The sequence below is a fragment of the Oncorhynchus tshawytscha genome, linkage group LG27, assembly GCF_018296145.1.
Source record: "Oncorhynchus tshawytscha isolate Ot180627B linkage group LG27, Otsh_v2.0, whole genome shotgun sequence".
In the NCBI taxonomy this organism is placed as follows: Eukaryota; Metazoa; Chordata; class Actinopteri; order Salmoniformes; family Salmonidae; genus Oncorhynchus; species Oncorhynchus tshawytscha.
This window is the reverse complement of record NC_056455.1, coordinates 2140919-2166088: the sequence shown is the minus strand read 5'-3', so window position 1 is coordinate 2166088 and position 25170 is coordinate 2140919. Positions and strand designations below refer to the sequence as shown.

General features: G+C 41.8%; 1 protein-coding gene across 2 annotated transcripts in view; it reads left to right on the top strand.

Moving 5' to 3' along the window:
* Positions 1–25170, top strand: part of LOC112261344 (kinesin-like protein KIF19) — a 79234-nt gene that overhangs the window by 31599 nt on the left and 22465 nt on the right. For both annotated transcript variants that reach the window (XM_042307403.1, XM_042307404.1), the window contains exons 3-5: positions 8063–8261; positions 10993–11129; positions 23575–23700. In XM_042307403.1, coding sequence (XP_042163337.1) covers positions 8063–8261; positions 10993–11129; positions 23575–23700 — 462 coding nt within the window. The remainder of the gene's footprint in view (positions 1–8062; positions 8262–10992; positions 11130–23574; positions 23701–25170) is intronic.

Genomic DNA, 25170 nt, shown 5'->3' with positions numbered 1-25170 from the left:
ATTGTCATGCTGGAAGACCCAGCAACGACCCATCTTCAATGCTCTTACTGAGGGAAGGAGGTTGTTGGCCAAGATCTTGCGATACATGGCCCCATCCATCCTTCCCTCAATACGGTGCAGTCGTCCTGTCCCCTTTGCAGAAAAGCATCCCCAAAGAATGATGTTTCCACCTCCGTGCTTCACGGGTGGGATGGTGTTCTTGGGGTTGTACTCATCCTTCTTCTTTCTCCAAACACGGCGAGTGGAGTTTAGACCAAAAAGCTCTATTTTTGTCTCATCAGACCACATGACCTTCTCCCATACCTCCTCTGGATCATCCAGATGGTCATTGGCAAACTTCAGACGGGCCTGGACATGCACTAGCTTGAGCAGGGGGACCTTGCGTGCGCTGCAGGATTTTAATCCATAACGGCGTAGTGTGTTACTAATGGTTTTCTTTGAGACTGTGGTCCCAGCTCTCTTCAGGTCAGTGACCAGCTCCTGCCGTGTATTTCTTGGCTCATCCCTCAACTTCCTCATGATCATTGATGCCCCACGAGGTGAGATCTTGCATGGAGCCCCAGACTGAGGGTGATTGACCTGATTCTTGAACTTCTTCCATTTTCTAATAATTGCGCCAACAGTTGTTGCCTTCTCACCAAGCTGCTTGTCTATTGTCCTGTAGCCCATCCCAGTTTTGTGCAGGTCTACAATTTTATCCCTGATGGGGCATGTTCAGCCACCTTTTCCTGTAGTCCACAATCAGCTCCTTTGTCTTGCTCACATTGAGGGAGAGGTTGTTGTCATGGCACCACACTGTCAGTTGCCAGCCCAACCACTGTTGTGTCGTCAGCAAACTTATCGATGGTGTTGGAGTCGTGTTTGGCCACTCAGTTGTGGGTGAACAGGGAGTACAGGAGGGAACTAAGTACACACCCCTGAGGGGCCCCAGTGTTGAGGATCAGCGTGGCAGATGTGTTGTTGCCTACCCTTGCCACCTGGGGGCGGCCCGTCAGAAAGTCCAGGATCCAGTTGCAGAGGGATGTGTTTAGTCCCAGGGTCCTTAGCTTAGTGAGGAGCTTCGTGGGCACTATGTTGTTGAACACTGAGCTGTAGTCAATGAACATCATTCTCACATAGGTGTTCCTTTTGTCCAGGTGGGAAAGGGTAGTTTGGAGTGCTGTTGAGATTGCGTTATTTGTGGATCTGTTGGGGCGGTATGCGAATTGGAGTGGGTCTAGGGTATCTGGGAGGATGCTGTTGATGTGAGCCATGACGAACCTTTCAAAGCACTTCATGGGTACCAACTTCATGGCTACCGAGGGTGGTAATCATTTAGGCAGGTTACCTTTGCTTCCTTGGGCACAGGGACTATGGTGGTCTGCTTGAAACATGTTGGTATTACAGACTATGTCAGGGAGAGGTTGAAAATCTCTGTGAAGACACTTGCCAGTTGGTTCACGCATGCTTTGAGTACACGTCCTGGTAATCCATCTGGCAGCGGCTGTGTGAATGTTTACCTGTTTAAAGGTCTTGCTCACATCGACTACCGAGAGCGTTATCTTGCAGTCATCCAGAACACGTGGTGCTCTTGTGCATGCTTCAGTGTTGCTTGCCTCGAAACGAGCATAAAAGGCATTTAGCTTGTCTGGTAGGCTCACGTCACTGGGCAGCTCGCGTCTGGGTTTCCCTTTGTAGTCTGTAATAAATCAAATCAAATCAAAATCAAATTTTATTTGTCACATACACATGGTTAGCAGATGTTAATGCGAGTGTAGCGAAATGCTTGTGCTTCTAGTTCCGACAATGCAGTAATAACGAACAAGTAATCTAACTAACAATTCCAAAAAAACTGTCTCATACACAGTGTAAGGGGATAAAGAATATGTACATAAGAATATATGAATGAGTGATGGTACAGAGCAGCATAGGCAAGATACAGTAGATGATATCGAGTACAGTATATACATATGAGATGAGTATGTAAACCAAGTGGCGTAGTTAAAGTGGCTAGTGATACATGTATTACATAAGGATGCAGTCGATGATATAGAGTATCTACGTATGCATATGAGATGAATAATGTAGGGTAAGTAACATTATATAAGGTAGCATCGTTTAAAGTGGCTAGTGATATATTTACATCATTTCCCATCAATTCCCATGATTAAAGTGGCTGGAGTAGAGTCAGTGTCATTGACAGTGTGTTGGCAGTAGCCACTCAATGTTAGTGGTGGCTGTTTAACAGTCTGATGGCCTTGAGATAGAAGCTGTTTTTCAGTCTCTCGGTCCCAGCTTTGATGCACCTGTACTGACCTCGCCTTCTGGATGACAGCGGGGTGAACAGGCAGTGGCTCGGGTGGTTGATGTCCTTGATGATCTTTATGGCCTTCCTGTAGCATCGGGTGGTGTAGGTGTCCTGGAGGGCAGGTAGTTTGCCCCCGGTGATGCGTTGTGCAGACCTTACTACCCTCTGGAGAGCCTTACGGTTGAGGGCGGTGCAGTTGCCATACCAGGCGGTGATACAGCCCGCCAGGATGCTCTCGATTGTGCATCTGTCGGAGTTTGTGAGTGCTTTTGGTGACAAGCCGAATTTCTTCAGCCTCCTGAGGTTGAAGAGGCGCTGCTGCGCCTTCCTCACGATGCTGTCTGTGTGAGTGGACCAATTCAGTTTGTCTGTGATGTGTATGCCGAGGAACTTAAAACTTGCTACCCTCTCCACTACTGTTCCATCGATGTGGATGGGGGTGTTCCCTCTGCTGTTTCCTGAAGTCCACAATCATCTCCTTAGTTTTGTTGACGTTGAGTGTGAGGTTATTTTCCTGACACCACACTCCGAGGGCCCTCACCTCCTCCCTGTAGGCCGTCTCGTCATTATTGGTAATCAAGCCTACCACTGTTGTGTCGTCCGCAAACTTGATGATTGAGTTGGAGGCGTGCATGGCCACGCAGTCGTGGGTGAACAGGGAGTACAGGAGAGGGCTCAGAACGCACCCTTGTGAGGCCCCAGTGTTGAGGATCAGCGGGGAGGAGATGTTGTTGCCTACCCTCACCACCTGGGGGCGGCCCGTCAGGAAGTCCAGTACCCAGTTGCACAGGGCGGGGTCGAGACCCAGGGTCTCGAGCTTGATGACGAGCTTGGAGGGTACTATGGTGTTGAATGCCGAGCTGTAGTCGATGAACAGCATTCTCACATAGGTATTCCTCTTGTCCAGATGGGTTAGGGCAGTGTGCAGTGTGGTTGAGATTGCATCGTCTGTGGACCTATTTGGGCGGTAAGCAAATTGGAGTGGGTCAAGGGTGTCAGGTAGGGTGGAGGTGATATGGTCCTTGACTAGTCTCTCAAAGCACTTCATGATGACGGATGTGAGTGCTACGGGCGGTAGTCGTTTAGCTCAGTTACCTTAGCTTTCTTGGGAACAGGAACAATGGTGGCCCTCTTGAAGCATGTGGGAACAGCAGACTGGTATAGGGATTGATTGAATATGTCCGTAAACACACCGGCCAGCTGGTCTGCGCATGCTCTGAGGGCGCGGCTGGGGATGCCGTCTGGGCCTGCAGCCTTGCGAGGGTTAACATGTCTAAATGTCTTACTCACTTCGGCTGCAGTGAAGGAGAGACCGCATGTTTTCGTTGCAGGCCGTGTCAGTGGCACTGTATTGTCCTCAATGCGGGCAAAAAAGTTATTTAGTCTGCCTGGGAGCAAGACATCCTGGTCCGTGACTGGGCTGGGTTTCTTCCTGTAGTCCGTGATTGACTGTAGACCCTGCCACATGCCTCTTGTGTCTGAGCCGTTGAATTGAGATTCTACTTTGTCTCTGTACTGGCGCTTAGCTTGTTTGATAGCCTTGCGGAGGGAATAGCTGCACTGTTTGTATTCAGTCATGTCACCAGACACCTTGCCCTGATTAAAAGCAGTGGTTCGTGCCTTCAGTTTCACACGAATGCTGCCATCAATCCACGGTTTCTGGTTAGGGAATGTTTTAATCGTTGCTATGGGAACGACATCTTCAACGCACGTTCTAATGAACTCGCACACCGAATCAGCGTATTCGTCAATGTTGTTGTCTGACGCAATACGAAACATCTCCCAGTCCACGTGATGGAAGCATAGTTTCAAGCCCTGCCACATCCGACGAGCGTCAGAGCCTATGTAGTAGGATTCAGTCTTAATCCTATATTGACGCTTTGCTTTTTTGAGGGTTCGTCTGAGGGCATAGCAGGATTTCTTAAAGGCATTTGGATTAGTGTCCCACTTCTTGAAAGTGGCAGCTCTAGCCTTGAGCCCAATGCGGATGTTGACTTCTGGTTGGGATATGCATGTACGGTCACTGTGGGGGGGGGGTCATCGATGCACTTATTGATGAAGTCGGTGACATAGGTGGTATACTCCTCAATGCCATTGGATGAATCCCAGAACATATTCCAGGCTGTGCTAGCAAAACAGTCCTGTAGTGCAGCATCCGCACCATCCAACCACTTACGTATTGAGCGAGTCATTGGTTCTTCCTGCTTTAGTTTTTTCTTGTAAACAGGAATCAGGAGGATTGAATTATGGTCGGTTTTGTCAAATGGAGGGCAGGGTAGAGCTTTGTATACGTCTGTGTGTGTGGAGGAACAGTGGTCCAGAGTTTTTTTTTCCTTCTGGTTGCACATGTGACATGTTGATAAAAATTTGGTAAAACTGATTTAAGTTTGCCTGTATTAAAGTCCCTGGCCACTAAGAGCACAGCTTCTAGATGAGCATTTTCTTGTTTGCTTATGGCATTATAGAGTTGGTTGAGTGCGGTCTTAGTGCCAGCATCGGCCTGTGGTGGTAAATAGATGGCTACGAATAATATAGATGAGAACTCTCTTGGTAGATAGTGTGGTCTACAGCTTATCATAAGGTACTCTACCTCAGGCAAGCAGTACCTCAAGACTTCTTTAGTATTAGACATTGCGTACCAGCTGTTATTGACAAAAAGACACACACGCCTCATCTTACCAGATGTAGCTTCTCTGTTCTGCCGGTGCATTGAAAATCCCTCCAGCTCGATATTGTCCGTGTCGTCATTCAGTCTGATCTGTCCTCTTTTCTTCACACAAATGACGTGGATCTGGGCCTGTTCCCGGGAGAGCAGGATATTTTTCTCGTCACTCATTAAAGGAAAAAGCTTCTTCCAGTCCATGGTGAGTGATCCCAGTTCTGATGTCCAGAAGTTATTTTCGGTCATAAGAGACGGTAGCAGCAACATTATGTACAAAACAAGTTAATAAACAAGTTACAAACAATGCAAAAAATGAACAAAATAGAATAATTGATTATGGGCATGTAAAACGTCAGCATCCTCTTCGGCGCCATTTTAACAACTGTATAGTTGGATGAGGAACATTTTTTATTCAATTTAATCAATTTAAGAATAAGGCTGTAATGTAACAAAATATGGAAAAAGTCAAGGGGTCTGAATACTTTGTTAATGGACTGTATATGCTCACTGATGCCAACTGAAACACACACGGACACATGGACACAGCCGTGCCTGTCATCTACTGTAAGTGGCTGCCAGCCTTTCTGACCTCTGACCTCTCCAGAGTAGAGCAGGGCTCTCAGACAGATAGTCAGGTTGAAGTTCATCAAAGCCAGAGCCATCTCTCTATCCCTTCTGTCATATCCACCCTACACACACACACAATATTTCTTAGTTTTGTCACGTTGTTGGTGAGAACACCAGACTGACGCAGGTCTGTAAGTTACTCAGTATCCCTGACCCTGGCTAGAGAGAAGGTTTTACAATACTGTGTTTCCTGAGAAATGTGATCATAGAGAGGACGTCAGGAAAGTGTGCTGCAGGAAAGTGTGCTGCTGGGGGAAGAGTAGGAAGGAGAGAGGGAGATATAGAGAGATAGAAGGGAAAGGAAGCTGCTACGGTGTCACCAGCCCAAATACATCTGATTACCGGCTCTTCTCTGAGGCAGCTGACTGTCCCTCATTCTCCCTTCTCCTCTCTTCCCTCTCTTTCTCGCTCTCTCTCTCCTCTCTTCTCTCTTTTACTCCTCTCCTCTCTCTTTTACCTCCCCCTCTCTTACCTCTCTCTTGCCCCTCTCTCTCCCTCTCTCTTTCTCCTCTCTCTCTTCCCCCCCCTCTCTTGCCTCTCAATTCAATTCAAGGGGCTTTATTGGCATGGGAAACATGTGTTAACATTGCCAAAGCAAGTGAGGTTGATAATATACAAAAGTGAAATAAACAACTCTCCCTCTCTCTTTCTCCTCTTCCCTGCCTCTCTCCTCTCTCTCCCCCTCTCCTTCTCCTCTACTACCCCCTCTTACCTCAATCCTCTCCTCTGTTTGCTGATTACAGCTGGGTGTGTGTTTTGTTCTGTCTCTGTAATTGTATGCTTTTAAAAGTCAGATTTCTCCTCTTGAATTTAAACCAAGAGGCTTCAAAGTGAGAGGCTCCATTACTGAGGAGTTATCAAACAGGGTTGTGCTGTGGATACTAGACCAGATCCAGACAATTCAGACACACACACACACACACACACACACACACACACACACACACAGAGACAGACACACACACACAACATACACACACTGTCCTGAACCTGAAGGCTGTCTCCAGCCCCTCAGAGCTGGACATGAACAAAACAGACCATTTCAAACATGAATGCACGCCCACTACAATGTTTTAATATTCACCACAGTGTCCAACTGACTCCTCTGCTGGCGAACAAAGGTCTGGGGAGCTGGCTAGGTCTCCCAGACGACACCTTAGTGAAGTGAATAATGTTCACAATCCTGTCTAAGTGTTTCCCCTGGCTGTAATGGAATGAGTTCTCTTCATTATTACAGCCATTACATTCTGACACCATGCCACTGTGCTGTGTCCCTTTGATGTGCCACTGTGCGGTGCCCCTGTAATTTGCCCCTGTGATTTGCCCCAATGATGTTCCACTGTGCTGTGTCCCTGTGATGTGCTTCTGTGATGTGCCCCTGTGATGTGCTTCTGTGATGTGCCCCTGTGGATGGATTCTGAAATCTTAGATTTTTAAGTAGCCAATATCACTGGGTGACTGGATGGTAGCTATTAGACACCTCAAACTTAGCAGTAGTGGTTACCTTGAATAAATTAATACTGATCTGAAGAGTTGACGTAGCAATCCTTTGTATCTTGTTTGGTGTTTCTTGCATTGGTTTGATTGTGGTTAGAACCGTGAGTTCTTCCACCATGCACACATACACTATACTTTCAAACAGCATACGTGTGTTTGTAGATCCCCTGATGTGTTCACCATTTATCTACCCTTGGTGGTCTGGAGTGTACACCCAAATGTGCTCCAACACCATATATACTGTAGTGCACTTCTTTAGACCAGGGTCATATGAGTGCAGTGTGTGTGTGGAGGGGCACTGTGGCACTCAGGGCTCAACCCAACAGGGGCCCCCCTGGGCCCTTTGTGTCTCCAGCTACAGATGGATTAAAGGCCCTGTTTAAATCTTCAGACCCCTCTAGCTGCTGCTGTGCCCATCAGTTTCTCTTCACCACGTGAATTACCTGCACAGAGCTGGGTAACTGTCAGCCATTACAGTGCAGACAGTCATACTGTGGCAGATGGCAGCAGGAGTGAATGAGGAGTGTAGTGGGCCTCTGGGGTAATAGCAGTCATTCTCTATTGACAGATTCATTCAGATGATTTGACCTTCGAATGTGTATTTTAAAACAAAAAGTATTATTATATTATATGTTATGCAATGATGTTTCTCTAGTGTGATGACTAATCATTCAAATGTCCCTTTCTCTCTCTTTTCATCCTTCTCTGCCCCTCTCCTTCCCTCCTCCCCTCCATCCCTCCTCCACACTCCCCTTCCTCCCTTGTCCCCCTTCTCCCTTGCTCCCTCCCTCCTCCTGCTCCCTCCCTTCTCCTCTTGCCTCCTCCCTTCTCCCCCTCGCTACCTACCCCTCCCCTCCCTCCTCCCTCCCTCCCTTTCCACCCTTCTCCCTCTCCCTCCTCCATCCATTCTCCCCCATCCCTCCATCTCCCTCCCACCTCCTCTTCCCTCTTCCTTCCTCCCCCCTCCTCCTCCTCCCTCCCTGCTATAGATGGTTGTTCTGATGAACCCCATGGAGGATCCAGATAATATCCTGCGTGCTAACCGTTCCCGGGAGAAGACCTATATGTTCGACGTTGCATTTGACTGCTCAGCCAACCAGGAAGAGGTGTACAGAGCCACGACCAAGGGCCTGATCGAAGGCCTCATATCCGGCTACAACGCCACTGTTTTTGCCTACGGACCCACAGGTTTGTCATAGCTGTCCTATCCTCTATTCTAATTGCGTGTGTGTGTGTGTCCTCTGTCCCTGTGTGTGTTGTCCTCAGGGCTGGTCTAAGCCTTTATTTACCACCCACTGGGCACCAGGGCTGGTCTAAGCCTACATCTACCAACCACTGGGCACCAGGGAGGAACTAAGCCTCTATCTACCACCCACTGGGCGGCAGGGTAGAACTAAGCCTCTATTAACCACCCACTGGGCGGCAGGGGAGAACTAAGCCTCTATCGACCAAACAATGGGCGGCAGAGGAGAACAATACCCAGGAAATAACCAGCCTGGGGGTTGATGATCCTGACCACATGCCATTTAATCCATGGTTATCTCTTGTTATGTATTTATCTAATTTCAGCAGTATAATCAAACTCATAATCATGTAGTACGATCTTCCTTTTCCACTGTTTGATTAATGTGGTGGTTCTAGATTCTAATTAGTCTGATTATGTTACCATGGGAACTGGGAATAGGTGCGTGCTTTCTCTCATTTTGCTTTTAATGGGAAGACAGGAAATGATGTCATAGGTTGCACCAGACTGCTGAGATGCAGGGCTCAGACAGAACGTCAGACACCTTCCCCTCCATCCCTTCCTCCTTCCCTCCCTCTTTTCTTCTTCCTGTCTGTCTTTCCCTGTAGACTCACTGTTCTTAATCTCTGCTTGAATTAAACTAATTAAACTCAGTGTGTCAGAGCCTTGTTGTCCAAAACTGAATTAAGACCTGTTGTGACCTGTCTTCCGACCAAAACAGGCATGGTATCAGGAAATAAAAGTTGACTGGGGTTAAGCTTTCAACAAGAAGGCCTTTTAATGTTGAGTTTAAAAGTCGTGTGCACACATCCAGCTACTGAATGCGTGACAAATTCCTGTACAAGGCCAAATAAATGAACTGAACTTAAAGCTACAATATGCAACAATTTGGCCCATCCAACCAAATTCTCATATAAATATGAGTTCTAGGTCTTTCATTCCCATCTAAGAATCGGAAGATCTGTTCTATGCGTGCTATTTCTTTGCTTCCCATTCTGAAGTTTTGTTTGTGCGTCTTTTACTTTCTGTTTTGTACACCAGCTTCAAACAGCTGAATATGCTGTTTGGTTATAGGAAAATATATAGTACCTACTCGTTCAATGGTTTTTCTTTATTTTTACTCTTTTCTACATTTTAGAATAATAATGAATACATACAAATTATGAAATAAAACATGCAATCATGTAGTAACTAAAAAAGTGTTAAACTAATCAAAGTAAATTTTATATTTGAGATTCTTCAAAGTAGACACCCTTTGCCTTGATTACAGCTTTGCACACTCTTGACATTCTCTCATGGAATGGAATGCTTTTCCAACAGTCTTGAAGGAATTCCCACATATGCTGATACTTGTTGGCTGCTTTTCCTTCACTCTGCAGTCCAACTCATCCCAAACCATCTCATTTGGGTTGAGGTCGGGAGATTGTGGAGGCCAGGTCATCTTATGCAGCACTCCATCACTCTCATTCTTGGTGAAATAGCCCTTACACAGCCTGGAGGTGTATCGGGTATTTGTCCTGTTGAAAAACAAATGATTTTATTTTACTTGGCAAGTCAGAACAAATTCTTATTTTCAATGACGGCCTTGGAACAGTGGGTTAACTGCCTGTTCAGGGGCAGAATGACAGATTTGTACCTTGTCAGCTCGGGGATTCGAACTTGCAACCTTTCGGTTACTAGTCCAACGCTCTAACCACTAGGCTACCCTGCCGCCCCGATAGTCCCACTAAGTGCAAACCAGATGGGATGGCGTATCACTGCAGAATGCTGTGGTAGACATGCTGGTTAAGTGTGCCTTGAATTCTAAATACATCACAGGCAGTGTCACCAGAAAAGCAGCCCCACACCATCACACCTCCTCCATGCTTCACAGTGGGAACCACGCATGCAGAGATCATCCATTCACCTACTCTGCATCTCACAAAGACACGGCGGTTAGAATAAAAAATCTCACATTTGGATTCATCAGAGCAAAGGACAGATTTCCGCCAGTCTATTGTCCATTGCTTGGGTTTCTTGGCCCAAGAAAGTCTCTTCTTCTTATTGGTGTCCTTTAGTAGTGGTTTCTTTGCAGCAATTTCACCATGAAGGCCTGATTCACTCAGTCTCCTCTGAAGAGTTGATGTTGAGATGTGTCTATTACTTTAACTATGTGAAGCATTTATTTGGGCTGCACTTTCTGAGGCTGGTAACTCTAAAGAACTTATCCTCTGCAGCAGCAGTAACTCTGTCTTCCATTCCTGTGGTGGTCCTCATGAGAGCCAGTTTCATCATAGAGCTTGATGGTTTTTTGCAACTGCACTTTTCTCTTCAATACTGTAATACTGTTCAAGGCTGTTCAATGCTGTTCAATGCTGTGCAATGCTCTTCAATGCCGTTCAATGCGTTTCAATGCCATTCAATGTCCTTCAATGACGTTCAATGCCAATCAATGCCGTGCAATTATCTTTAATGCCGTTCAATGCCCTTCAATTTCATTAAATGTTGTTCAATGGTCTTCAATACTCTTCAGTGCTCTTCAATGCCGTTCAATTCCCTTCAATGCTCTTCAATGCTGTTGTTTGGTATTGACACTATTATTCTCAAACTGAAAACTGTGTGTGTGTGTGTGTGTGTGTGTGTGTGTGTGTGTGTGTGTGTGTGTGTGTGTGTGTGTGTGTGTGTGTGTGTGTGTAGGTTGTGGGAAGACCTTCACTATGTTAGGGACGGACAGAGAACCGGGGATCTACGTACACACTCTAAATGACCTGTTCAAAGCCATTGAGGAGACCAGCGATGACATGCAGTACAACATCTTCATGTCATACCTGGAGGTGAGAATACATACGGTCTCTGTTTGCATCCCAGGTTGAACCCTATTTCCTATATGGTGTACTACATTTCAAAAGTAGTACATTATATAGGGAATAGGGTGCTATTTTGGGACACAACCTGTGTCTGTGTTTGTTTCTCTTTGGAATACCCTGGCAACATGTCTAATGAAGAAGGTACAGTGATGCCTAAACGTTGGTGATTTACCCAATATATTACTGGGAGTTTATATATATACACAGTGCCTTGCGAAAGTATTCGGCCCCCTTGAACTTTGCGACCTTTTGCCACATTTCAGGCTTCAAACATAAAGATATAAAACTGTGTTTTTTTGTGAGGAATCAACAACAAGTGGGACACAATCATGAAGTGGAACGACATTTATTGGATATTTCAAACTTTTTTAACAAATCAAAAACTGAAAAGTTGGGCGTGCAAAATTATTCAGCCCCTTTACTTTCAGTGCAGCAAACTCTCTCCAGAAGTTTAGTGAGGATCTCTGAATGATCCAATGTTGACATAAATGACTAATGATGATAAATACAATCCACCTGTGTGTAATCAAGTCTCCGTATAAATGCACCTGCACTGTGATAGTCTCAGAGGTCCGTTAAAAGCGCAGAGAGCATCATGAAGAACAAGGAACACACCAGGCAGGTCCGAGATACTGTTGTGAAGAAGTTTAAAGCCAGATTTGGATACAAAAATATTTCCCAAGCTTTAAACATCCCAAGGAGCTCTGTGCAAGTGATAATATTGAAATGGAAGGTGTATCAGACCACTGCAAATCTACCAAGACCTGGCCGTCCCTCTAAACTTTCAGCTCATACAAGGAGAAGACTGATCAGAGATGCAGCCAAGAGGCCCATGATCACTCTGGATGAACTGCAGAGATCTACAGCTGAGGTGGGAGACTCTGTCCATAGGACAACAATCAGTCGTATATTGCACAAATCTGGCCTTTATGGAAGAGTGGCAAGAAGAAAGCCATTTCTTAAAGATATCCCTAAAAAGTGTCGTTTAAAGCTTGCCACAAGCCACCTGGGAGACACACCAAACATGTGGAAGAAGGTGCTCTGGTCAGATGAAACCAAAATTGAACTTTTTGGCAACAATGCAAAACGTTATGTTTGGCGTAAAAGCAACACAGCTCATCACCCTGAACACACCATCCCCACTGTCAAACATGGTGGTGGTAGCATCATGGTTTGGGCCTGCTTTTCTTCAGCAGGGACAGGGAAGATGGTTAAAATTGATGGGAAGATGGATGGAGCCAAATACAGGACCATTCTGGAAGAAAACCTGATGGAGTCTGCAAAAGACCTGAGACTGGGACGGAGATTTGTCTTCCAACAAGACAATGATCCAAAACATAAAGCAAAATCTACAATGGAATGGTTCAAAAATGAACATATCCAGGTGTTAGAATGGCCAAGTCAAAGTCCAGACCTGAATCCAATCGAGAATCTGTGGAAAGAACTGAAAACTGCTGTTCACAAATGCTCTCCATCCAACCTCACTGAGCTCGAGCTGTTTTGCAAGGAGGAATGGGAAAAAATGTCAGTCTCTCGATGTGCAAAACTGAAAGAGACATACCCCAAGCGACTTACAGCTGTAATCGCAGCAAAAGGTGGCGCTACAAAGTATTAACTTAAGGGGGCTCAATAATTTTGCACGCCCAATTTTTCAGTTTTTGATTTGTTAAAAAAGTTTGAAATATCCAATAAATGTCATTCCACTTCATGATTGTGTCCCACTTGTTGTTGATTCCTCACAAAAAAATACAGTTTTAAATCTTTATGTTTGAAGCCTGAAATGTGGCAAAAGGTCGCAAAGTTCAAGGGGGCCGAATACTTTCGCAAGGCACTGTGTATATATATATATATATATATATATATATATATATATATATATATATATATATATATATATATATATATATGACCCAGAAGGCTTTCAGTTCAGCTAAGGTCACCAACAGTGATGTAGTCACCAAATAGTTTACTAATTTAGAACCACAACTGTGTTTCTCTTTATTCAATGGTTCGGGGTGATAGTCATGTAGATGAAAGTGTCAACAAACTATGACAACCACTTCTGACAAGACTAAAACAATATAACAACTGACTGAGGTCAATAGTGGCTGTGTTTGCTGGGAATTAGACAATGATAGACTTGTTTGTAGAGTGGTTTCTTGCGTCTCGTTGGCTGAGAGATTATCTGTGTGGCCGTGTGATTGGATAATAAAGTTCTGATAAAAGATAGTGGTCGGTCCATGTCTGTGGTCCTGTGTGGACTAGTCAGATATTGACACTGATTGTTATGCTACAAACTACCAACAGAGCCATTTATATATATATATAGTGGGGCAAAAAAGTATTTAGTCAGCCACCAATTGTGCAAGTTCTCCCACTTAAAAAGTTGAGAGGCCTGTAATTTTCATCATAGGTACACTTCAACTATGACAGGCAAAATTAGAAAAAAAAATCCAGAAAATCACATTGTAGGATTTTTTATGAATTTATTTGCAGATTATGGTGGAAAATAAACTTTTGTTATTGACCAAATACTTATCTCAATACTTTGTTATATACCCTTTGTTGGCAATGACAGAGATCAAACGTTTTCTGTAAGTCTTCACAAGGTTTTCACACACTGTTGCTGGTATTTTGGCCCATTCCTCCATGCAGATCTCCTCTAGAGCAGTGATGTTTTGGGGCTGTTGCTGAGCAACACGGACTTTCAACTCCCTCCAAAGATTTTCTATGGGGTTGAGATCTGGAGACTGGCTAGGCCACTCCAGGACCTTGAAATGCTTCTTACGAAGCCACTCCTTCGTTGCCTGGGCGGTGTGTTTGGGATCATTGTCATGCTGAAAGACCCAGCCACGTTTTTTCTTCAATGCCCTTGCTGATATAAGGAGGTTTTCACTCAAAATCTCACAATACATTCATTCTTTCCTTTACACGGATCAGTCGTCCTGGTCCCGTTGCAGAAAAACAGCCGCAAAGCATGATGTTTCCACCCCCATGCTTCACAGTAGGTATGGTGTTCTTTGGATGCAACTCAGCATTCTTTGTCCTACAAACACGACGAGTTGAGTTTTTACCAAAAAGTTATATTTTGGTTTCATCTGACATTCTCCCAACCTTCTTCTGGATCATCCAAATGCTCTCTAGCAAACTTCAGACGGGCCTGGACATGTACTGGCTTAAGCAGGGGGACACGTCTGGCACTGCAGGATTTGTGTCCCTGGCGGCGTAGTGTGTTACTGATGGTAGGCTTTGTTACTTTGGTCCCAGCTCTCTGCAGGTCATTCACTAGGTCCCCCCGTGTGGTTCTGGGATTTTTGCTCACCGTTCTTGTGATCATTTTGACCCCACGGGGTGAGATCTTGCGTGGAGCCCCAGATCGAGGGAGATTATCAGTGGTCTTGTACGTCTTCCATTTCCTAATAATTGCTCCCACAGTTGATTTCTTCAAACCAAGCTGCTTACCTATTGCAGATTCAGTCCTCTCAGCCTGGTGCAGGTCTACAATTTTGTTTCTAGTGTCCTTTGACAGCTCTTTGGTCTTGGCCATAGTGGAGTTTGGAGTGTGACTGTTTGAGGTTGTGGACAGGTGTCTTTTATACTGATAACAAGTTCAAACAGGTGCCATTAATACAGGTAACGAGTGGAGGACAGAGGAGCCTCTTAAAGAAGAAGTTACAGGTCTGTGAGAGCCAGAAATCTTGCTTGTTTGTAGGTGACCAAATACTTATTTTCCACCATAATTTGCAAATAAATTCATAAAAAATCCTACAATGTAATTTTCTGGATTTTTTTTCTAATTTTGTCTGTCATAGTTGAAGTGTACCTATGATGAAAATTACAGGCCTCTCTAATCTTTTTAAGTGGAAGAACTTGCACAATTGGTGGCTGACTAAATACTTTTTTGCCCCACTGTGTGTGTGTGTGTGTGTGTTTGTGTATATATATATATATGCACAATGTCAAAGCCCTTGATATTGGAACCTAAAAAGGATGTCCATCTGTTTGAGAGAGCCTCAAAACAGATTACAACAGCATCCATTCTTGTACCACATATCACATTGATTCCCAATCTCTTTAATTCAGATTGATTTACACTGCTTTGTCTGTATTTGAAAGGGGTTCATTTTGTCGGCATGCTTAACATTGTGCTTATTTTGTATGATTAATTCCCCATTTCTCTCCAAGAACAATCAAAGAAACCTTGACAAGTAGTGATGCGATGGTAGCAATCTTCATGATTTTGGTTGATAACATAAATGTGTTCCTTCTAAGCAAACAGTGACGCATGAAGAGATTCACTCTAAGTTGTTCATCCTTTCTTCATTTAGGCAGAAAGACAGAAAAAGACAGATGATAGACAGCTCTTTATTAAAAATACCAAAAATGGAAAGAAAGACGTCAAGCAGAGAAATATTTCTAGAGTAGAATGAGCAACAGCCAGTGTCCTTGTGTTTGGAAGAAATTAACATTGATTACAGAATGCATAAGACATAGAAATTACATAATGCCATTGATTTGAAGTTTGACACTTGCTATCTTATGATTCAACTACAAACTATTCTATAATCTATTCTGTAAGCTATTATTCTACAAGGTATTCTATAATGTATTTATCTACAAGCTATTCTGTAAGCTATTCTATAAGCTATTCTTCTACAAGCTGTTCTACTACAAGCTATTCTGTAAGCTATTATATAAGATATTCTACAAACTATTATTCTACAAGCTATACTGTAAGCTATTCTATAAGCTATTCTTCTGCAAACTATTTTTCTAAAAGCCATTCTATAAGCTATTCATTTACAAGTTATTTTACAAGCTATTCTACAAGCTATTCAAATACACGCTATTCTACAATCTATTCTACGACTAGCTATTCTAGAACTAGCTATTATATAAGCAATTATTCTACAAGCTATTCTACAAGCTATTTTTCTACAAGCTATTCTACTACAAGCTATTATTCTACAAGCTATTCTGTAAGCTATTCTATAAGCTATTATTTTACAAGCTATTCTTCTACAAGCTATTTTAGTGCAAGCTATTATATAAGCTATTATTCTACAAGCTGTTATTCTACGAGCTATTCTATAAGCTATTCTATAAGCTATTATTCTACAAGCTATTCTATAATTTATTTATCTACAAGCTATTCTATAAGCTATTCTTCTACAAGCTATTCTATAAGCTATTATTCTACAAGCTATTCTATGAGCTATTATTCTACAAGCTGTTCTACTACAATCTATTCTGTAAGCTGTTATATAAGATATTCTACAAACTATTATTCTACAAGCTATTCTATAAGCTATTCTTCTGCAAACTATTTTTCTAAAAGCTATTCTATAAGCTATTCATTTACAAGTTATTTTACAAGCTTTTCTACAAGCTATTCAAATACACGCTATTCTACAAGCTATTCTACGACAAGCTATTCTAGAAATAGCTATTATATAAGCAATTATTCTACAAGCTATTCTACAAGCTATTTTTCTACAAGCTATTCTACTACAAGCTATTATTCTACAAGCTATTCTGTAAGCTATTCTATAAGCTATTATTTTAGAAGCTATTCTTCTACAAGCTATTTTAGTGCAAGCTATTATATAAGCTATTATATAAGCTATTATTCTACAAGCTGTTATTCTACGAGCTATTCTATAAGCTATTATTCTACAAGCTATTCTATAATTTATTTATCTACAAGCTATTCTATAAGCTATTCTTCTACAAGCTATTCTATAAGCTATTATTCTACAAGCTATTCTATGAGCTATTATTCTACAAGCTGTTCTACTACAAGCTATTCTGTAAGCTGTTATATATGATATTCTACAAACTATATTCTACAAGCTATTCTATAAGCTATTCTTCTGCAAACTATTTTTCTAAAAGCTATTCTATAAGCTATTCATTTACAAGTTATTTTACAAGCTTTTCTACAAGCTATTCAAATACACGCTATTCTACAAGCTATTCTACGACAAGCTATTCTAGAACTAGCTATTATATAAGCAATTATTCTACAAGCTATTTTTCTACAAGCTATTCTACTACAAGCTATTATTCTACAAGCTATTCTGTAAGCTATTCTATAAGCTATTATTTTACAAGCTATTCTTCTACAAGCTATTCTACTACAAGCTATTCTACTACAAGCTATTCTACTACAAGCTATTCTACGACAAGCTATTCTACTACAAGCTATTTTATTACAAGCTATTTTATTACAAGCTATTATATAAGCTATTCTACTACAAGCTATTTTAGTGCAAGCTATTATATAAGCTATTATTCTACAAGCTGTTATTCTACGAGCTATTCTATAAGGTATTATATAAGCTATTATTCTACAAGCTATTATTCTACAAACTATTATTCTTCAAGCTATTCTTCTACAACCTTTTCTACAAGCTATTCTTCTACGCGTTTCTCTACAAGCTATTCTACAAGCTATTATTCTACAAGCTATTCTTCTACACTATTTTCTACAAGCTATTCTTCTACTAGCTATTCTATAAGCTATTCTTCTAGAAGTTATTCTACGAGCTATTCACCTACGAGCTATTCTTCTACAAGCTATTCGTCTTCAAGCTATTCTGCAAGCTATTCTACATGCTATTATCCTACAAGCTATTCTTCTACAAGCTATTCTACAAGCTATTCTACCAGAAGCTATTCTACTACAAGTTATTCTACAAGCTATTATTCTACAAGCTGTTCTACTATAGGCTATTATTCTAGAAACTGTTCTACTACAAGATATTCTATAAGCTATTATTCTACAAGCAAACTCTACAAGCTATTCTATAAGTTATTCTATAAGCTTTTTTTCCACAAGCTATTCTATAAGCTATTATTCTACAAGATATTCCACTACAAGCTATTCTACAAGCTTTTTATTTTTGTATTTTTTTTCACCATTATTTAACCAGGTAGGCTAGTTGAGAACAAGTTCTCATTTGCAACTGCGACCTGGCCAAGATAAAGCATAGCAGTGTGAACAGACAACACAGAGTTACACATGGAGTAAACAATTAACAAGTCAATAACACAGTAGAAAAGAAAGGGGAGTCTATATGCATTGTGTGCAAAAGGTATGAGGAGGTAGGCGAATAATTACAATTTTGCAGATTAACACTGGAGTGATAAATGATCAGATGGTCATGTACAGGTAGAGATATTGGTGTGCAAAAGAGCAGAAAAGTAAATAAATAAAAACAGTATGGGGATGAGGTAGGTAAAAATGGGTGGGCTATTTACCGATAGACTATGTACAGCTGCAGCGATCGGTTAGCTGCTCAGATAGCAGATGTTTGAAGTTTGTGAGGGAGATAAAAGTCTCCAACTTCAGCGATTTTTGCAATTCGTTCCAGTCACAGGCAGCAGAGAACTGGAACGAAAGGCGGCCAAATGAGGTGTTGGCTTTAGGGATGATCAGTGAGATACACCTGCTGGAGCGCGTGCTACGGATGGGTGTTGCCATCGTGACCAGTGAACTGAGATAAGGCGGAGCTTTACCTAGCATGGACTTGTAGATGACCTGGAGCCAGTGGGTCTGGCGACGAATATGTAGCGAGGGCCAGCCGACTAGAGCATACAAGTCGCAGTGGTGGGTGGTATAAGGTGCTTTAGTGACAAAGCGGATGGCACTGTGATAAACTGCATCCAGTTTGCTGAGTAGAGTGTTGGAAGCAATTTTGTAGATGACATCGCCGAAGTCGAGGATCGGTAGGATAGTCAGTTTTACTAGGGTAAGTTTGGCAGCGTGAGTGAAGGAGGCTTTGTTGCGGAATAGAAAGCCAACTCTTGACTTGATTTTCGATTGGAGATGTTTGAAATGAGTCTGGAAGGAGAGTTTACAGTCTAGCCAGACACCTAGGTACTTATAGATGTCCACATATTCTAGGTCGGAACCATCCAGGGTGGTGATGCTGGTCAGGCGTGCAGGTGCAGGCAGCGAACGGTTGAAAAGCATGCATTTGGTTTTACTAGCGTTTAAGAGCAGTTGGAGGCCACGGAAGGAGTGTTGTATGGCATTGAAGCTCGTTTGGAGGTTAGATAGCACAGTGTCCAAGGATGGGCCAGAAGTATACAGAATGGTGTCGTCTGCGTAGAGGTGGATCAGGGAATCGCCCGCAGTAAGAGCAACATCATTGATATATACAGAGAAAAGAGTCGGCCCCAGGATTCAACCCTGTGGCACCCCCATAGAGTCTGTCAGAGGACCGGACAGCATGCCTTCCGATTTGACACACTGAACTCTGTCTGCAAAGTAATTGGTGAACCAGGCAAGGCAGTCATCCGATAAACCAAGGCTACTGAGTCTGCCGATAAGAATATGGTGATTGACAGAGTCGAAAGCCTTGGCAAGGTCGATGAAGACGGCTGCACAGTACTGTCTTTTATCGATGGCGGTTATGATATCGTTTAGTACCTTGAGCGTGGCTGAGGTGCACCCGTGACCGGCTCGGAAACCAGATTGCACAGCGGAGAAGGTACGGTGGGATTCGAGATGTTCAGTGACCTGTTTGTTGACTTGGCTTTCGAAGACCTTAGATAGGCAGGGCAGGATGGATATAGGTCTGTAGCAGTTTGGGTCCAGGGTGTCTCCCCCTTTGAAGAGGGGGATGACTGCGGCAGCTTTCCAATCCTTGGGGATCTCAGACGATATGAAAGAGAGGTTGAACAGGCTGGTAATAGGGGTTGCGACAATGGCGGCGGATAGTTTCAGAAATAGAGGGTTCCAGATTGTCAAGCCCAGCTGATTTGTACGGGTCCAGGTTTTGCAGCTCTTTCAGAACATCTGCTATCTGGATTTGGGTAAAGGAGAACCTGGAGAGGCTTGGGCGGGTAGCTGCGGGGGGGGCGGAGCTGTTGGCCGAGGTTGGAGTAGCCAGGCGGAAGGCATGGCCAGCCATTGAGAAATGCTTGTTGAAGTTTTCAATAATCATGGATTTATCGGTGGTGACCGTGTTACCTAGCCTCAGTGCAGTGGGCAGCTGGGAGGAGGTGCTCTTGTTCTCCATGGACTTCACAGTGTCCCAGAACTTTTTGGAGTTGGAGCTACAGGATGCAAATTTCTGCCTGAAGAAGCTGGCCTTAGCTTTCCTGACTGACTGTGTGTATTGGTTCCTGACTTCCCTGAACAGTTGCATATCGCGGGGACTATTCGATGCTATTGCAGTCCGCCACAGGGTGTTTTTGTGCTGGTCGAGGGCAGTCAGGTCTGGAGTGAACCAAGGGCTATATCTGTTCTTAGTTCTGCATTTTTTGAACGGAGCATGCTTATCTAAAATGCTGAGGAAGTTACTTTTAAAGAATGACCAGGCATCCTCAACTGACGGGATGAGGTCAATGTTCTTCCAGGATACCCGGGCCAGGTCAATTAGAAAGGCCTGCTCACAGAAGTGTTTTAGGGAGCGTTTGACAGTGATGAGGGGTGGTCGTTTGACTGCGGCTCCGTAGCGGATACAGGCAATGAGGCAGTGATCGCTGAGATCCTGGTTGAAGACAGCGGAGGTGTATTTGGAGGGCCACGCTATTAAACTACAAGCTATTCTACAAGCTATTATTCTGCAATCTATTTTACAAGCTATTATTCTACAAGCTGTTCTACTACAAGCTATTATTCTAGAAACTGTTCTACTACAATATATTCTATAAGCTATTATTCTACAAGCTATTCTACTACAAGCTATTCTGCAAGCTATTCTACCACAAGCTATTATACAATCTATTCTACTTCAAGCTACTCTAGTACAAGCTATTATATAAGCTATTATTCTACAAGCTGTTATTCTACAAGCTATTCTACAGCTATTATTCTACAAGCTATTCTACTACAAGCTATTATTCTACATGCTATTCTATTACAAGCTATTATATAAGCTATTCAACAAGCTATTATTCTACAAACTATTCTTCTTCAAGCTATTCTTCTACACTCTTTTCTGCAAGATATTCTACAAGATATTCTTCTAATAGTTATTCTACAAGCTATTCTACAAACAATTCTTCTACAAGCTACTCTACAAGCTATTCTACTGCAAGCTATTCTACTACAAGCTATTCTTCAAGCTATTCTGCAAGCTATATCTAACACAAGGTATTCCACTACAAGCTATTCTACTACAAGCTATAATTCTACAAGATATTTGTCAACAAGCTATTCTAAAAGCTATTCTAAAAGCTATTCAACTACAAGCTATTCTACCGCAAGCTATTCTACTACAAGTTATTCTACAAGCTATTCTACTTCAGGTTATTCTGCAAGCTATTCTACTACAAGCTATTCAACTACAAGCTATTTTACAAGCTTTTATTCTACAAGCTATTAACAAACTATTCTACAAGCTATTCTTCTACAAGCTATTCTGCAAGCTATTCTTCTTCAAGATATTATACTACAAGCTATTATACAAGCTATTATTCTGCAATCTGTTCTACCAGCTATTATTCTACAAGCTATTCTATGACCTATTATTCTACAAGCTATTCTATAACCTATTATTCTACATGCTATTGCACAACAAGCTATTCTATGAGCTATTATTCTACAAGCCATTCTATAAGCTATTCTAGTACAAGCTATTATATACGCTATTATTCTACAAACTATTCTACAAGCTTTTATTCTATAAGCTTTATATTACAAGCTATTCTTCCACAAGCTATTATATTACAAGCTATTATATTACAAGCTATTCTATATGCTTTTCAGTAAGCTATTATTCTACAAAATCTTATTTTTCAAGCTTTTCTTCTACTAGCTATTCTACAAGCTATTATTCTACTAGCTATTCTACAAGCTATTCTTCTACACTCTTTTCTACAAGCTATTCTACAAGCTATTCTTCTAATAGTTATTCTGCAGCCTATTCTACAAGATTTTATTCTACAAACTATTACAACTATTCTACAAGCTATACTACAAGTTATTCTTCAAGCTATTCTACTACAAGTTATTCTACAAGCTATTCTACTACAAGTTATTCTACTACAAGCTGTTCTGCAAGCTATTATTCTTCAAGCTATTCTACTACTAGCTATTCTGCTACAAGCTATTCTACAATATATTCTACAATCTATTATTCCCCAAGCTATTCTACTCAAGCTATTCAACAAGCTATTCCAAAAGCTATTCTTCTACAAGCTATTCTACAACAAGCTATTCTATGAGCTATTCAACTACTAGCTATTCTACAAGCTATTATTCTACAAGCTGTTCTACTACAGGCTATTCTACAACAAGCTATTCTATGAGCTATTCTATCGGCTATTCTACTTCAAACTATTATACTACAAATTATTCAACAAGCTATTCAACTACAAGTTATTATTCAAGCTATTCTACTAGAAGTTATTCTACTACAAGTTATTCTACAAGCTATTCTACTTCAAGCTATTATTCTACAAGCTATTCTACTACAAGTTATTCTATAAGCTTTTCTACAAGCTATTCTTCTTTAAGCTATTCTACAAAGCTATTCTAAATGCTATTCTACTACAAGCAATTATTCTACAAGCTACTCTACTACAAGCTATTCCAAGGCAGTTAACCCACTGTTCCTAGGCAGTCATTGAAAATAAAAATGTATTCTTAACTGGCTTGCCTAGTTAAATAAAGGTCAAATATATATTTTTTAATTTAAATAATTCTACAAGCTATTCTACAAGCTTTTCTTCTGCAAGCTATTGTACAAGCTATTCTTCTTCAAGCTATTATACAAGCTATTTTTCTATAAGCTATTTTCCTACAAGATATTCTACAAGCTATTCTACTACAAGTTATTCTACAAGCTATTCTACTACAAGCTGTTCAACTACAAGCTGATCTGTAAGCTACTATTCTTCAAGCTATTCTACTACAAGCTATTCTACTACAAGCTATTCTACAATCTAATTACTCTCCAAGCTATTCTACTACTCGCCATTCTACTCCAGCTATTCAACAAGCTATTCCACAAGCTATTTTCTACAATCTTTTCTACAACAAGCTATTCTATGAGCTATTCTACAAGCTATTCTTCTTCAAGCTATTCTAAAAGCTATTCATCTTCAAGCTATTCTGCAAGCTATGCTATTACAAGCTATTCTATTACAAGCTATTCTACTACAAGCTATTCTACAAGCTATTTTTCTACAAGCTATTTTTCTAGAAGCTATTCTGCAGTCTATTCTTCGACAAGCTGTTTTTTGACAAGCTATTCTCCTACAAGCTATTATTCTGCACACTATTATTCTACAAGCTCTTCTACAAGCTATTCTACAATATATAATACAATGTAATTTACATTCTTAAGAGTATAATCATTTCTTGGATATAATAAGTCCTTCAATATAAGAATTCCTTGGATGTTGAGCTTCTGAGATGTGATTTGGAAGCTAATGACCCATTCCCTGTTCCCAGATCTACAACGAGATGATCCGGGACCTTCTCAACCCATCCTCTGGGTTCCTGGACCTGAGAGAGGATTCTAAAGGAGAGATCCAGGTGGCTGGCATCACAGAGGTCTGCACTATCAACGCCCGAGAGGTGAGAGGTCACGTCTGGCCATGCTAACTCCATGCTTTACAAGATCAAAGAGCTTGTAAGCAAGCATTTCACGATAAAGTCTACAACTGTTGTATTCAGCACATGTGACATATAATATTTGATTTGATCACACACTTTACATAAAACACATACAGTACCAGTCAAATGTTTGGACACACCTATTCATTCAAAGTTTTTTCTTTATTTTTACTATTTTCTACATTTTTTAATAATAGTGAAGACATCAAAATCACATATGGTAACCGAATCATGTAGTAACCTAAAAGTGTTAAACATATCAAAATATATTTTTGATTTTAGATTCTTCAAAGTAGCCACCCTTTGCCTTGATGACAGCTTTGCACACTGTTGGCATTCTCTCAACCAGTTTCATTAGGAATGCTTTTCCAATAGCCTTGAACGAGTTCCCACATATATCGCAACAAAGCATCCTTCACTCATGCTGCCAAACATACCCTCATAAACCTGATCATCCTACCGATTCTCGACTTCGGTGATGTCATCTATAAAATAGCCTCCAACACTCTACTCAACAAACTGGATGCAGTCTACCACAGTGCCATCCGTTTTGTCACCAAAGCCCCATACACTACACACCATTGCGACCTGTACACTCTCGTTGGTTGGCCCTCGCTTCATACTCATCGCCAAACTCACTGGCTACAGGTTATCTACAAGTCTCTGCTAGGTAAAGCCCCGCCTTATCTCAGCTCACTGGTCACCATAGCAGCACCCACTCGTAGCACGTGCTCCAGCAGGTATATCTCACTGGTCACCTCCAAAGCCAATTCCTCCTTTGGTCGTCTTTCCTTCCAGTTCTCTGCTGCCAATGACTGGAACGAACTGCAAAAATCTCTGAAGCTGGAGACTCATATCTCCCTCACTAGCTTTAAGCACCAGCTGTCAGAGCTCACAGATCACAGATCAGATCTCACAGATCACTGCACCTGTACATAGCCCATCTGTAAACAGCCCATCTATCTACCTACTGTACCTCATCCCCATACTGTATTTTTTTTAATCTTGCTCCTTTGCACCCCAGTATCTCTACTTGCACATTCATCTTCTGCACATCTACCATTCCAGTGTTTAATTGCTATATTGTAATTACTTTGCCACCATGGCCTATTTACTGCATTAAGTCCCTTTTCTTACCTCATTTACACTCACTGTATGTAGACTTGTTGTTTTCTTTTGTTCTACTGTATTATTGACTATGTTTTGTTTATTCCATGTGGAACTCTTTATCTTGGCCAGGTCGCAGTTGCAAATGAGAACTTGTTCTCAACTAGCCTACCTGGTTAAATAAAGGTGAAAAATAAATAAATAAAAAGATATGCTGAGCACTTGTTGGCTGCTTTTCCTTCACACTGCCGTCAAAATCATCCCAAACCATCTCAATTGGGTTGAGGTCAGGTGATTGTGGAGGACCAGGTCATCTGATGCAGC